Source organism: Mustela nivalis (assembly GCF_964662115.1).
Source record: "Mustela nivalis genome assembly, chromosome: 6".
NCBI classification, from domain to species: Eukaryota; Metazoa; Chordata; class Mammalia; order Carnivora; family Mustelidae; genus Mustela; species Mustela nivalis.
Genome location: NC_139025.1, coordinates 81,598,174 through 81,612,717, shown reverse-complemented (window position 1 = coordinate 81,612,717; position 14,544 = coordinate 81,598,174). Strand labels below are relative to the sequence as shown.

The 14,544-nt window shown below is 43.9% G+C and overlaps 1 protein-coding gene across 2 annotated transcripts in view; it reads left to right on the top strand.

Moving 5' to 3' along the window:
- SQOR (sulfide quinone oxidoreductase) overlaps window positions 1-10,950 on the top strand; it is a 51,790-nt gene extending 40,840 nt beyond the window's left edge. For both annotated transcript variants that reach the window (XM_082735273.1, XM_082735272.1), the window contains exons 7-10: window positions 2,046-2,229; window positions 8,772-8,839; window positions 9,131-9,309; window positions 10,632-10,950. In XM_082735273.1, the coding sequence (XP_082591399.1) occupies window positions 2,046-2,229; window positions 8,772-8,839; window positions 9,131-9,309; window positions 10,632-10,689 (489 nt within the window). In that variant the 3' untranslated portion in view covers window positions 10,690-10,950. The remainder of the gene's footprint in view (window positions 1-2,045; window positions 2,230-8,771; window positions 8,840-9,130; window positions 9,310-10,631) is intronic.
- Window positions 10,951-14,544: the final 3,594 nt, after the last annotated feature.

Genomic DNA, 14,544 nt, shown 5'->3' with positions numbered 1-14,544 from the left:
TAGATAAGCAAATGGAAGGTGAAATGGCTTGTCCATATAATGACATTCTGTTTTTCATTTTTTTTTTTTAAAGATTTTATTATTTGTCAGAGAGAGAGAGTGAGCACAAGCAGGCAAAAGGAGAAGCAGGCTTCCTGCTGAGCAGGGAGTCCAGTGCAGGGCTCCACGTGGGGCTCTGTGGAGTGAAGGCAGACGTTTAAGGACTGAGCCACCCAGGCGCCCCCTGTTTTTCATTGTAAACAAACCTGTTCCTTCAGGCCAGAGCTTCTAAGACCTACAGGTTTTGTGTGTCAGAATCTCTATTTTTGTTTGAGATTTTGTTAGAGTGTGGAGTCTTGGGCCTCACCCAGACCCGCTGCACTGGGCTCTGGGAGTGGTGGGCCCCAGGAACCTGCATTTCCCACAAGCCTCCCAAATGCTGCTTCTCAACATGAAAGTTTCAAAACCGCTATTTGGAATAGATTATTTTCTGGTGATGAAGGAGAATCAAGTTCTTCATTATACACGGTTTGTGGAAATAACGTATGAAGGACAAGCTACGGCTAAATGCCCATGTTAATTTTCAATACATCTGTAAAGCAGACCTTAGTATATCTTTTGTAGGATTTTAGTTCAATTAAAACTTCATGCCTTTATGATGATTATATGGAAACATTTAACTTTCCTTCTAGCAAAGATGTATGGAATTCATGTGTACTTGTGAAATTTAAGCACATTGATGCCAGTGGATTGAGATGACTCTGGTAAGATTTCTCCCTCAGCTAAAAAAAAAAAAAAAGAAGAAAGAAAGAAAAAGTAGTTCTGGTTAACTATAGAAAAACAGACCCAGCCTTAGTAATTTGGTGGATGATGGCTGTGGCCCATTTCATACATTATCCTGCAGTCATGTGCTCGGTTTCCATGGTCATTAGGAGACGCAGGCTCAGGGGCCTGTGCCAATAAAGAACTACCCAAGATCCCCTTGGAAAGGAGTACTGGCCATTTACAGCACTGTTCTGCCTTAGGGCTAATTACACTTCTAACCGGCTGAGAGTGGGAATAAAGACAAGCCACCTCCTTAACTCCTTCTGCTGTCCGTGATTGCTGTCCATGATTGCCATGATTGTCCCACCAACGAGGGCATGGACCTCCTTACGGAAGCCAGGACCTATGGACTGTCACAAAGCTGGGATTGTCTTAAGAGGCTAAAGTTTGCACCTTAATGAAATGTTTTGGGACTCTTAAATCAGGTTGAAATCGCTAGAGTTTATAAATAATAATAATACAAAGACTGAAAAGGATAAACTACAGACATGTTATATAAACAAACAAAAAGGTATTACATAAATTAAAAAAATTAAATGAGCCATTCAAATTGATCATGGTGGGTTAGAGCAGTGCTGCCAAGGGTGTGGTTGACATAGGATTTTTTTTAGGGGGGGGGAAATCCACCCTTTCCCCTACACTGTTCAGTAAACCCTTCACTGAATCAGATTCCTTCCTCTCTCCTCCAAAATGCTAGTGAATATTCTCACCACCCTTTATTTCACCTTAAATTGGCATTCTGTTGGTTTCCTTCATGGATTTTGGAAGTCCACCGGTATTTGGGAAGGGTGTTCCCTTACCAGCTCTGCACACAGTTTTTACAGGTTTTGGGGACTCTGAGCACCTTTTTTGCAAAATAAAACCAAAGTACCAGACTTTGCAAGTAGACAGCCAAGGATCAGGGAGAGCAGCTGAGAACCACCACGTCCTTTTTTTTAGGAGTAACAGACACATCGGGGTTAGTGAGGTTCATTCCAGTGTTTCTGATTCCCAATCCCTTCTGCCCAGAAGGATCACGTCAGCTGTCTACGGGGAGACCACATCAGGCAAGAGAATGGTTAGTTATTTTATCAGGATGCTGCCTGGGAGCATTTAAGACCTTGGAGAAGGTGTGGATTAGTGCAAACGTGAAGTAGGTAGTGCACGGTTCAGTGTCTGGATAAGGGAGGTTGGGGGACAACTTTTGAGGCTGGACAAATAACTGGAAAAAACACCCATGTGGATGTTTTCCTTCTTTGTAGTATGAAATGCTTCATGTAACACCACCCATGAGTTCGCCAGATGTCCTCAAGACGAGTCCTGTGGCTGATGCTGCTGGCTGGGTGGACGTTGATAAAGAAACTCTTCAACACAAGAAATACCCCAATGTCTTCGGCATCGGGGACTGCACCAACCTTCCCACGTCAAAGACCGCAGCCGCAGTGGGTAAGAGAATGAGCTAGGTTTCTTACTCTTTCAGAATGATGTCACCCTGAAGTCACTGTCATCACAAAAACCAAAGCTTGGCACAAATGGCATTTCATTAATAATAAACCTTCCGTGGCCTAGAAATGACTTCAGCCACCCTAACACAGCTACCCCAACACCCTGACAAAGAAGCAGGTTGTCTGTGAACTAAGTTTTAGCATCCTATGAGGAAAAAAGAGCCTCCTGACCTCATCTGCCTTTGTTTGGGTCTGAGAAGTGGTTTGCCAGGCAGGGGGCATTTGGGAGAGGGTACCATTTTTCCAGATCTCTGGAATTCCATTACTTCTCATCCTGCCACATTCCTCCGCTCGGCCTCTTTTTTGCCTGTGACACAAGGCAGGTTGGCTATTTTTCTTTAGCTTGAAACACTGTAAAGCTGGGGAAGTGTTTGTTTCCACAGAAAACACATGCAAGTCAATGAAAGCTTGCAGACCAGAAAATTGTTCTCGTAGGACAAATACAGTGGAGCGTGCCATCATTGGTGCACTATTAAGGCCTCAGCCTGGAAAACTAAATTCTTTCCCTCCATGTTCTGCACTAGCAGTGATGAGGAGAATTGGCTTTTAGATGCTGTCCTCTCTAGACAAGAACTGTCTTCTCTGGGTGCTATAAAATACAGACATTCCCGCAGCTGGGATGAGAGTATTTTGTGTGAATTGCACACCCATAGAACAGGTTGGCTGTTACTTTCACTACTGCAACCCACGAAGGGCTTTCTGGGAAACCCGCTCAATGTCTTTATCATTATTAATAATCATTGCCCCCCCCAACTCTTGATTTCAAAAATCTCAAACCGTGAAAAATTGGGAAGTACAATGAATATTCTGATAGCCTTTAAATATTAACCAACAGTCATCTTTTGTAACATTGGCTTGATTACTCTCTCTCTATATTTTTTTTGGCGAGTCATCTGAAAGTGGGTTTTGACGTAGTAATATCTCACCCTCAAGTACATCAACCTATATCTCTTTAAGAACAAGGTCTTTCTCTTCTATATTCATAAGACCATCTGCTGCCAATGGACCCCACCGATCGTGGACTAAAACTAAGACTCAAAAAACAATGATTTCATTAAATTCATTGTTGCCCCTGTTGTTAAGATACAGTGGGAGGTATAAGCAATTGCAAAATAAAAAGGGGGGTACTTAACTTACTACTTCTAATAAAAGGAAGGGGGGGCTCTGCATAACCTTAGGAGAGAAATACTGTTTCTGGGTAAATCATACTGGAGTCATTAAAACAGTCTATCAGCCGTTAAAAGGGGGTGGGGTATAGAACTGGCTAAAAAGTCAAAGATTTGACTAGTCTCCAAAGAAAAGGGGGGAATGTAAGGACCTACTTAGCAAGAGGCTTTCATTAAAGTTCAACTGTCCCTGCTCCCGTTCCCCCAGGGGATTCACTTAAAAACAAGTCCGGATAACCAGCTCCAGGTAATAAAGCCCAGATATAAGGGTGGGTCAGGCCAGGTGGAGACATCTGATCAGTGGGGGGATGCATACTGTCTCCCTGGTTACCAAGGAGAATGGGCCCTGCCCTTTGGGAGCCTTTTGGGCGCCAATCCCAACCAAGGTGATAGGCTGGGTCAAATGTCTACTAGGGTAAATTATAACTCAGTTGGCCACCTGTGCGTGGCCAGGCCCGACCGCATGGCCTTTGCCTTTAAAAGCTAGTCTGTGAAACAGAGAAGGGTCGCCCTCTCTTATAAGAGGTGCATCCCTGAACGTTCGGTTAGATTCTTGATGCTTGGTGCGAAATAAAGCTTTGCTTGACCTTCGCTTTAAAAACAAAACAAAACAAGGACTTTCTCTTCTATATCCATAAGACCATGATCATGTCGAAGGAATCGAGCACTGTATTGTCTCATATATAATCATCTCATATCCAGTTCAGATTTCTCCAGTTTTCATAAAAATGGCCTTTATGACCCCCACGTCACACCCCTTAAATCCATAAGCCAGTTAAGGGCTGTCTTTTTGGTTTCCTTTAATCTAGAATAGACCTTCTGACCTTTTTTTTTTTTTCCACTTTTATGACACTGGCTTTTTGAAGAGTTGAGATTGGTTGTCTTGTAGAATATCCCATAATTTAGAATTGTTTGGTGGTGGTCTTAAAATTAGATTCAGGTGATTCATTTTGGCAAGACCCTCCACACATGAGACTGTGTTCCTCCCACTGCCTCCCCTTAGGGGCCCACCATGTTAGCTTGTCTTATCCTTGGTGAAGCTAGATTTTATCAGTGGGTAAAGGGGTGCCTGTCAGTTCTCTCTACTATAAAGATATCTTTTCTCTTTGTGATTTACAGGCAGACTGTGTGACGATACTCTCAATTTACATTTCTCTTAATGTTATCTGCTGAATTTATGTGTGGAGAATGCCTATGGGTACACGTGGGGCACAGATTACCCAGAGTGTGGCCTACTTCAGACACATTACATTCACTGTTCCGAAGAGATAATATTAAGTACGATTACACAAAAAGTTGTCTTTTTTTTTTTTTTTAAGATTTTATTTATTTATTTGACAGACAGAGGTTACAAGTAGGCAGAGAGGCAGGCAGAGAGAGAGGAGAGAGGAGGAAGCAGTCTCACTGCTGAGCAGAGAGACACAGGGCTCGATCCTAGGACCCTGGGATCATGACCTGAGCCAAAAGCAGAGGCTTCAACTCACTGAGCCACCCAGGCGCCCCTACAAAAAAAGTTTTAAGTGGAAAATTTGCTGCTTCTGTGTTCCCCCTAACCACTTAGAGAGTGTCCCCATTGTTTTTACATCTGTTTTTTTTTTTTTTTTTAAGATTTTATTTATTTGACAGAGAGAGATCACAAGTAGGCAGAGAGGCAGGCAGAGAGAGAGGAAGGGAAGCAGGCTCCCCGCTGAGCAAAGAGCCCGATGCGGGACTCGATCCCAGGACCCTGAGATCATGACCTGAGCCGAAGGCAGCAGCTTAACCCACTGAGCCATCCAGGCACCCTACATCTGTTTTTTTTTTTTCCAGTCTGTATGCTTTTGTATGGTTGCTCCTGAATTCATTTAATGAGTCTACTCTTTAATTTATATTTATCTTGTTTCCAGTCCATTTGCATTTCAAACAGCGTGAATGTTTTCATTCATTCATGTTAAATGCATATATATATATATGTCACTTCACATTTTAGCGACGAAATGACTGTAGTCCCAGTGTTTCCTAAGTGGATCCACATTGCTCAGTAGATTCCCTTTCCTGGGTGTCCTGAGTAGCCCTAGCAAGGCTTTCACTTGTTCCATAACCCATCCTTGGCTTACTTGCCACCCAGCCAGGTGTGGAACCTCATTCCAGACCACTGTGCTACTCTGAGTGAGACCCCATGTTGCCACATTGAATCTAGCTTCCCCGTCGCTCAGGCCTCTTTCTCTGCAGATTGTCCCTTCATTACCCACACCACATTCAAGACCGGGATGTGATATTTAATAAAAGTTAAGAGAAGGTTTGGGAATAACAGAAAGGGATTATAATACAGGGAAAGCCTACAACTCCCATACATTTTCATGCACACACACCTTAAACCTGGATACCCGACACTTCACAGTGTGACTGCTTCCTGGGTCCCGGCCTCTCTGCAGGTGGTACTGGGCCCTGTTTCTCCTCATCTGGTGGCCTGGATGTCCTGGTGCAGAGGCCTCCTTGGGTCTTTCAGTAAAGATTCCAAACTCTTTGTGGCCTTCAAAAGGGAACAAAGTTTTCCAAAATGGAAATAGGATCTTTAGATATGTTAAAACAATGAGGACAGCCAGTTTATATATTAGAGAGAGAGAGCGAGTACAAGCAGGCGGAGGGACAGAGGGAGAGAGAGAACGTCAAGCAAACTCCTCACTGAGCACAGAGCGTGACACGGGGCTACATCTCACGACCTTGAGATCATCACCTGAGCTGAAATCAAGAGTCAGATGCTTGGGGCACATGGGTGGCTCAGTTGCTAAGCATCTGCCTTTGGCTTAGGTCATGATCGCAGGGTCCTGGGATCAAACCCCACATTGGGCTCCCTGCTCCGTGGAGAGCCTGTTTATCCCTCTTCCTCTGCCTGCCCACCCCCCACCATGCTCGCTATCTCTCTCAAATAAATAAATAAAATCTTAAAAAAAAAAAAAGATTCAGATGCTTAACCGATTGATCCACCCAGACACCCCAGCCAGTTTATATATATATATATATATTTTTTTTTTAAAGATTTTATTTATTTATTTGTCAGAGAGAGAGCGAGCACAGGCAGACAGAGTGGAAGGCAGAGTCAGAGGGAGAAGCAGGCTCCCCGCGGAGCAAGGAGCCCGATGTGGGACTCGATCCCAGGACGCTGGGATCATGACCTGAGCCGAAGGCAGCTGCTTAACCAACTGAACCACCCAGGCGTCCCGCCAGTTTATATTTTTAAGCAGAATTATTTACTCCTCATTTTTTTGAACTTCCACATTTTGGAAAAACATTTATTTCTCTTTTGATTTGGGCATCAGGAAATTATACTCTGCTGGACAGGTGTAATGTTCTGCCTGTTTTTGTAGGAATGATTTCTTTCGTTTAACATTTATAATCAGTTTGATGATAGGGAGCACTGAGGGTCAGAAAAAGAATTCCATTCTTCTAGTAGACCTGTATTACAAAAAATTATTTTTATATTTTGGATTTTTTAAATAATTTTTTGTCTTGTTTTCTCTCTTGTTATATAATATCTTTGATATTTGCCTCTTGTCCTCTGGGCCCACAAGGTATAAAGTTTTTCTTTATTGTATTTTTTTAGAGAAGGAGTTGGGGGCGAGAAAATCCTTAGCAGGCTCCATGCCCAGCATGGAGCCCGATGAGGGGGCTCCATCTCACACCCTGAGATCATGAGCTGAGCCAAAATCAAGAGTTGGACACTAACTGACTGAGCCACACAGGCACCCCTATATAATTCTCCTTTACAGAAAAAGTTTCTTGACTCCTGACTTTGGGGATTGCAAAAAAACTGCTTTAATGAACATTTTACAGCATAAACATAACCTATCTTTCCTCAAAAGTAAATCTAGTTTTCTACCTCTAGAGACACAAACTGCCTTATATTTTTAAAAGGGAAGTTTGATTATTCAACATTGAACACAGACTGGGATTAGAAGATATTAAGGAATTATTGCTAGTGTTTCAGGTGTAAAAATGCTATTGTGTTCATACTTTAAAAGTTCCTCATTTTGGGGTGCCTGGGTGGCTCAGTTGGTTAAGCCACTGCCTTTAGCTTGGGTCATGATCCCAGAGTCCTGGGATTGAGTTCCATATCCGGCTTCCCCACTTGGCAGGGAGCCTGCTTCTTTCTCCCTCTCCCTCTCCCTGCCGCTCCCCCCGCTTGTGCTCTCTCACTCTCACTGTCAAATAAATAAAATTTTTATTTTTTATTTTTTTAGATTTTATTTATTTATTTATTTGACAGGTAGAGATCACAAGTAGGCAGAGAGGCAGGCAGAGAGGGGAGGGGGGAAGCAGGCTCCCTGCTGAGCAGAGAGCCCGATGCGGGGCTCCATCCCAGGACTCTGAGATCATGACCTGAGCTGAAGGCAGAGGCTTAACCCACTGAGCCACCCAGGTGCCCCAATAAATAAAATCTTTTTAAAAAAATAATAAAATTTCCTCATTTTTCAGAGATATACACAGAAATATTTATGGGTGAATTGATGTGATTGTTTGCTCTGAAAATACTCCAGAAAAAAAAACAGTAGCATCTGATAGGATAGAAGGAGCAAGAATGGTAGAGTTTGAATATTTTCATAATAGAAAAGGCAGCCTTCCACTCTTGCTGTCAAAAACCAAGAACATCCGTCTACCTGTCTGACTGTCTACATCTGGTCCAGCCTCTGCCAGGGCATTCTAGGACAAAGAAAAACTCACTGTTTGGCCCAATTGAATATATCTGAGGCCGTCTGAACAAGGACAGAGGGACATCTGAATAGGCTAGGGGATTCTGGACACAGAGGCCAAGTTGACAACCATTGACCCCTAGGAGAAGGGGAACTGGGTTTGGGGTAGGGCCACTGTTACAGTTCTCTTGTTCAGATAGGACTGGCTCTTGAGTTTCAAACGTACAGAGGCATCTGTGTGGGCCTTTGGTGAATTAAAGAACCCCTTCTGGTAGCCAGAGTGGTAAGGTGAGCCATGTTCCAGGTAAAAATCTGGAGGGATAGGGAATAAAGTCTTCTTAACTTGTTGGTATTTATCTACAACTTAGTTTTCTTTCTTCTTTTTTTTTTTTTTTAAGATTTTTATATATTTATTTGACAGACAGAGATCACAAGTAGGCAGAGAGGCAGGCAGAGAGAGAGGAAGGGAAGCAGGCTCCCTGCTGAGCAGAGAGCCTGATGTGGGGCTCGATCCTAGGACCCTGGGATCATGTCCTGAGCTGAAGGCAGAGGCCTTAACCCACTGAGCCACCCAGGCACCCTACAACTTAGTTTTCTTAGAAAACCTAGATGCGTATATTTTTCTGACTTTTCCATTTCTCTCATAGCTGCCCAGTCAGGAATACTTGACAGAACAATTTCTCTGATTATGAAGAATCAAAAACCAATGAAAAAGGTTTGTATGCCTTATAAGAAGCCCTAGCTCAATTAACATCTCTTCTGTGTGAAAGCAGTGTTTTCCCACAATCTGCCACTTTGTTAATTGGTTTCTTTCATACGGGCACTTTAATTTTTGCCTCTTTAGTATGTATTTTTGTTAGATAATTTACATTTTTTACTGTATAAAAAATGAAAATATACAAAGGAAGAAAATTGCCACTCTCTAGAGTAAATCATAAATTCTCAAGTATTTCTGTCATACCATGAAAAAAGTCACTTTCCCACTTGGTCTCACATGCAAATTTAGTACGATGGCTACACCTCGTGTCCACTGGTGACTGGCTACAACCGTGTGATTCTTGCGGAGTTCGACTACAATGCTCAGCCGCTGGAAACTTTCCCCTTTGACCAGAGCAGAGAGCGACTTACCATGTACCTCATGAAGGCCGACCTGATGCCTTTCCTGTATTGGAATATGATGCTGAGGTAAGGTCATCGTCTAGGGTAGAGACACACCTCACCGACTTGTGCAGGATGGTTGTTTCAAGGAGGACTTCAAGCTGTAGGAGCCATCAGGACCCAGAGCAGAACTGGAAGATGGCATCTGCTTTGTTGTGTTTTCTCCTGGATGAGTGATGGTGGCCTAGGGTCTTCTCTCCTCAGACATACTTGGTGGGAAAGAGGCCGCTCTGGGTGAAAGAAAGGAATCATTTCACATCTGTCAGCCACAGGGGGAGGCAGCCTCTTCCCTTCTTCATTAGTGGCAGTGACCAAATCTTCTGTTTTCCATGCCCTTTCTCTCTCTTGGTGCTAGATTAATAGTAATAGTAATAATAGTAGTAGTAGAGGAGGAGTAGTAGTAGTAGTAGTAGTAGTAGTAATAAATCACTTCCATGTGTCAAATACTTTTTCATCTGCCACTTTTGGTTTTTATTGTATACCAGGAAAAAGAAAACCTAGTGATTAAGAGCATAGCTTTGGAGTCAGACTTGTGTCTGAGTCCTGCTTCTTCCATTCACTAACTGAGTGTCCTAGGGCAAGTTGCTTAAACACTCTGTTTAAGTTTCTTTATGTTTTCTTTTTTATGTTTAAGTTTCTTATCTACAAAATGAAAGGAACATTGCCTCCCTCACAGGATGAGGATTAATGAGATGACGCAGAGATAGCTACATAGTAGGCATTCAGTAAATAGAATAAAAATTAATAGTTCTTCTTTGTCCCAAAAGTGACAATCTCATTTCACTTGTCCAAACCCTTAAGAGATGGTTAAATCAGGATATGTATACCTGTAGTTTCCAACCAGGGGTGATTTTGCCCCTGAGGGGGCATTTGGCAATATTGGGAGACATATTTGATTGTCACAATGGAGGGGATGCTTAGGAGCATCTAGTGAGCAGAGGCCAGAGATGTTGCTAAACATCCTAAAATGCACAAGACAGACCCCTAGCATAGAAATATCTGGTCCAAAATGTCAGCAGGGCCAAGGTTGAGAAACCCTGACCTATACTTAATTTACGAGCAAACGAACGTAGAGAGGATTGCAGTTCGCCTGCAGCCAAGACTTCATACCAGTTTGTTGAACTGAGTCTGCGTGTCCAGGCTCACACAGCAAGTCTGTGTTAAAGCCAGGATCCAAAGTAGGTTGTCCCCTTCTGGTCATGGGATCTTTCTACTTCACTAGACAGACATTGCTTTCCTGTGCTGAGAAGCGTGCTTCCAGAGCAACCTCGCCTCCCTTTCAACTTCCTGCTGCTGAAGTCTCCCTCATCTTTTCTGATGCAAATAATCTTCTCTGTCATTTCTTCCAGGGGTTACTGGGGAGGACCAGCTTTTCTGAGGAAGGTGTTCCATCTGGGTATGAGTTAAGGAGGGCTCAACCCTCGCTCTCCTTGGATGGCTTCTGAACCCAAATCACAGTCGCTGATTGACCAAGAGCAGCAAGAAGAACTTAAAACCTAACCCTGTGCAAAGACTTAATTGCTGGATCATGGTGACCAAATGCCTCCCTTTTCAGTGCCTCTGGATAGCCACCATGTGGTCTGCTCCAGATGAGTTTGATTCTTTGGAAATATTCAAATGAGAGGATAGATTTCTATTTTTTAAATAAAAGCTTGCCATTGATTGAGATTCCATGAGACAGTTTTATCTTGACTGGTGGGATGAAAAGTTATAGCTGTTGGGAGCCAGAGTTGGTGGTGGAAGCTTACCTGTTGCCTACTTATAAGTGTCCTACGGACAGCTGGCGCCATTTCCCCAGAGCCTGTTTGGATTCACGGAAAAGTCACTCCAGGGAAAATACTATTTCAAACGGTGTGTGTGAGATAGCCCTGAGCACATGATGCATAGACCTCCTCTTCAGGGGCCTGGTGGCCGCTGCCTGTTACAACCATTCAGAGTTCAAACCTGAACGGCTACCTAGTTTAGGTAACAATGTTACTTACCCAGGACTGCTAAGTCTTTCTGATTTCCTGGAGTTCTGCCGATGACTGGAGAAACTGCTCAGGCACTCAGTCATTCATTCAACAAATATTTACAAAGCAAGCTCTACCTGCCACGCATGATGTTGGCCTGGGAGATGCAGCAGTGAACAGAGGGTGCTCTGCCCAGACTTCTGAGGTTTATGGGATAGTTTCCTCCTCTTTTCCTGGGATGTGGGAGGGTTTGCAGGATGAGACCTTGGTTGGTTCGGAAAGCAGACTTTCTTCAGTGGCTCCCGTTCCAGGAGGGTACAGGGCACCACTCCAGCAGAGGACCCCCGGTTATAGGCGTGGAAGGAAGATGTTTTCCATGGTAGCCACATCTCTGGCTTGTCTGCAGTATTCCTCTCTAACATCTGCTATCCTAGCAGAGCTATTAACAGTGCCCCCTTTTATTCAAAAATGTCCTGTTTGGACAATATATTGATCATTCTCACAGGTGCGCTCACTGCCTCCCACCCCACCTCAGGCCTGGAAAGGGAGAGCAAAGGAGCTCATCACCTCCTGCACATTCACCCAGTGCTTGTGAAGGAGGCGGGGGCAGGATTATTCTGCCCTTTACTCTGACTCCCTCCTGAGGTGGCTGCAGGCTGGCTCCTGGTGGGCTGCTCATTCCCTCAGGCATGTGAAATCAGGGAGAGCTGGATGCTGTTCACCTCCCATGACCTTCCTCTGCAAGATCCAAGAGGGCCTGGAAAGAGCCAGCCGTTACTTTCTCCCTGGATGTGGACAAAAGTGCTGGTGAAGACGGTTTCTGCATTGTTAGGGATGGGCTGGGATTCTTGGAATGGCTGAGGACGCCATTGGCTTGAGGTCAAGTCAATTTGAAACCCTTTGCAGGGTGAACCAGAGAGCCTCCTGGGTCCACTTACGATCATGTATTCTGAATAAAGCTCCAAGCATCAGGGAATTGCTTCTGGATTCGCATCATGCTGGGCAGAATTTATTGCCAACGCTGGAGGGGGCGGTAACCACTATTGGCCAGAATTCCAGAAAAGCTTGGTCTTTGAAACCTTATTTCCTTAACCACAAATGTAGGGTTGGCCAAGGGAGAGACCTTCCCTTGGGACTGCCTCCAGTTACTGGATCAGGTAGTGGAAGAGGACATAAGACCACGATCGAGGTGAGGGTGGGTTGTTTCTCTAGTGGTGGGGTCCCTGTCAGAGTGAGGTTACAGGTCCTGCCCTGTGCGGAGATCTGTCTCACTCAGAGGCTGATACCCTCAGAATACCGAAGGGACACCAGGCTGGAACTATTGATTTGAACAATCTCTCCTTGGTCCCCACACCTTGTCCCAGGAGCTTCTTCCCGGGAGTTGAAATCCTGCCTTGGCATTAGCCCTGGGCAAGCTATGGGTGTAATAACAGAGCTGGGATGGCAGCTAAGGGATCACTGGGGTCCAGGGAGGGAAGTAGCACTTGTCATCAAGGGGGACATGGTTTCAGATTTAGTAGATTTTTTTGCTGTTAAAAACACTTTTAGTGTTTTTTTCTTATGTCAAACTTTTTAAAAAAAGGGGTTAATTTATTTATTTGAGAGAGAGTAAGAGCAAGCTTGAGGGAGAGAACACAAAGGGAGAGGGAGAAGCAGATTCTCCACTGAGCAGGGAGCCCGACGATGTGGGGCTCGATCCCAGGACCCTGAGATCATGACCTGAGTTGAAGGCAGAGGCTTAACTGACTGAGCCACTCAGGCACCCTCTATGTCTGACTCTTGTAGAAAATGTAGAGAACAGAGATAAACAAAAAATAAAAATGACTCCAAATCCATCCCCCAGTTATAGCAACTAATAAGTCTTGGTGTCTTTTTCTCTGTTGACCTATCACATGTCAACTTTCTGAAAACAAACAAACAAACAAACAAATCACACTGCAAGTACTATTTGTATTTTATACTTCCTATGTGTTGAAGACCCAGAGGTTGGTTGTAGAGAGTAGACTGGCGAGTAATTAGTTATATGAGGAGCACAGATCCTTTGTGTTGGCTAAGAGAATTACTAATTAATTAATGTAACACATGTATGTCTCATACCTAGTAGAGAATTGGGGTATAGTCAGTACTAGATACTTTCCTCACATAATCCTGCAACAATCCTACAAACAAAATTATCAAAGACGTGGAATTTTTTCTTTTTGAGGAAGGTAGCTTTTGTAATCCAACATTTAAGAGTAGCTTCTCTGATTGTTTTAATGCACTGGATAACTCCAGTCTGATTTTGAAGCAAAGTTCCCTGTTCATGCCCTAAGATACCACTTGGAGCTTTCAGTCAGGATGAACTCATTGTGATCATCTCAGGCAAGGAAGGAACAAGAGGAATGCTTTGGATAACCTGAAGTTTTTGTTATTTATTTATTTAAAGATTTTATTTATTTGAGAGAGAAAGACAGACAGGGAGAGAGAGTGAGCAGTGGGGGTATGGAGGGGCAGAGGGAGCAGCAGATGATGTAGGACTCCATCTGAGGACCCTGAGATCATGACAGAAGCTGAAGGCAGATGCTAAATGGACTGAGCTATCAGGTACCCCAAGAAGCTTTTTTTTTTTAAATTAAAGATTTTATTTATCTGGGGCGCCTGGGTGGCTCAGTGGGTTAAAGCCTCTGCCTTCGGCCCAGGTCATGATCCCAGGACCCTGGGATCGAGCCTCGCATCGGGCTCTCTGCTCAGTGCAGGGCCTGCTTCTCTCTCTCTGCCTGCCTCTCTGCCTACTTGTGTTCTCTGTCAAATAAATAAATAAAATCTTAAAAAAAAAAAAAAAAACAAAAGATTTTACTTATCTGAGAGAGAGCAAGAGCAGGAGGTGAAGGAGCAGACGAGGAAGCAGGCTCCCCACTGAGCAGAGAGCCCGATGTGGGACTTGATCCCAGGACCCTGGGATCATGACCTGAGCTGAAGGCAGAGGCTTAACCGACTGAGTCACCCAGGTGTCCCCCAAGCTGAAGCTCTTTGAGTGGATTAATGAAAACCAGATCTCTCTAGTTAGGTTAACTGCCGAGTAGCTAAGGAGAATGCTTGTCAGTAATAAGCAGGAGAAAGTCAAGGTTAATACTTTGCAACAGAAAGGTAGAAGAGACAGTTGAGAAAGATGGATGGTGAAATACTGGATAGTTTTCTCCCTCAATATTGATTTTTAAATTAACTTCCTTGGAGTAGAGCACATGTCAAAAACCCTAAATTAAGTGATAGCTTCCCATATTTGCCCGTAGTAGAACAGTGACTGCATCCCTCAGTACAATTTGGGGCCCTG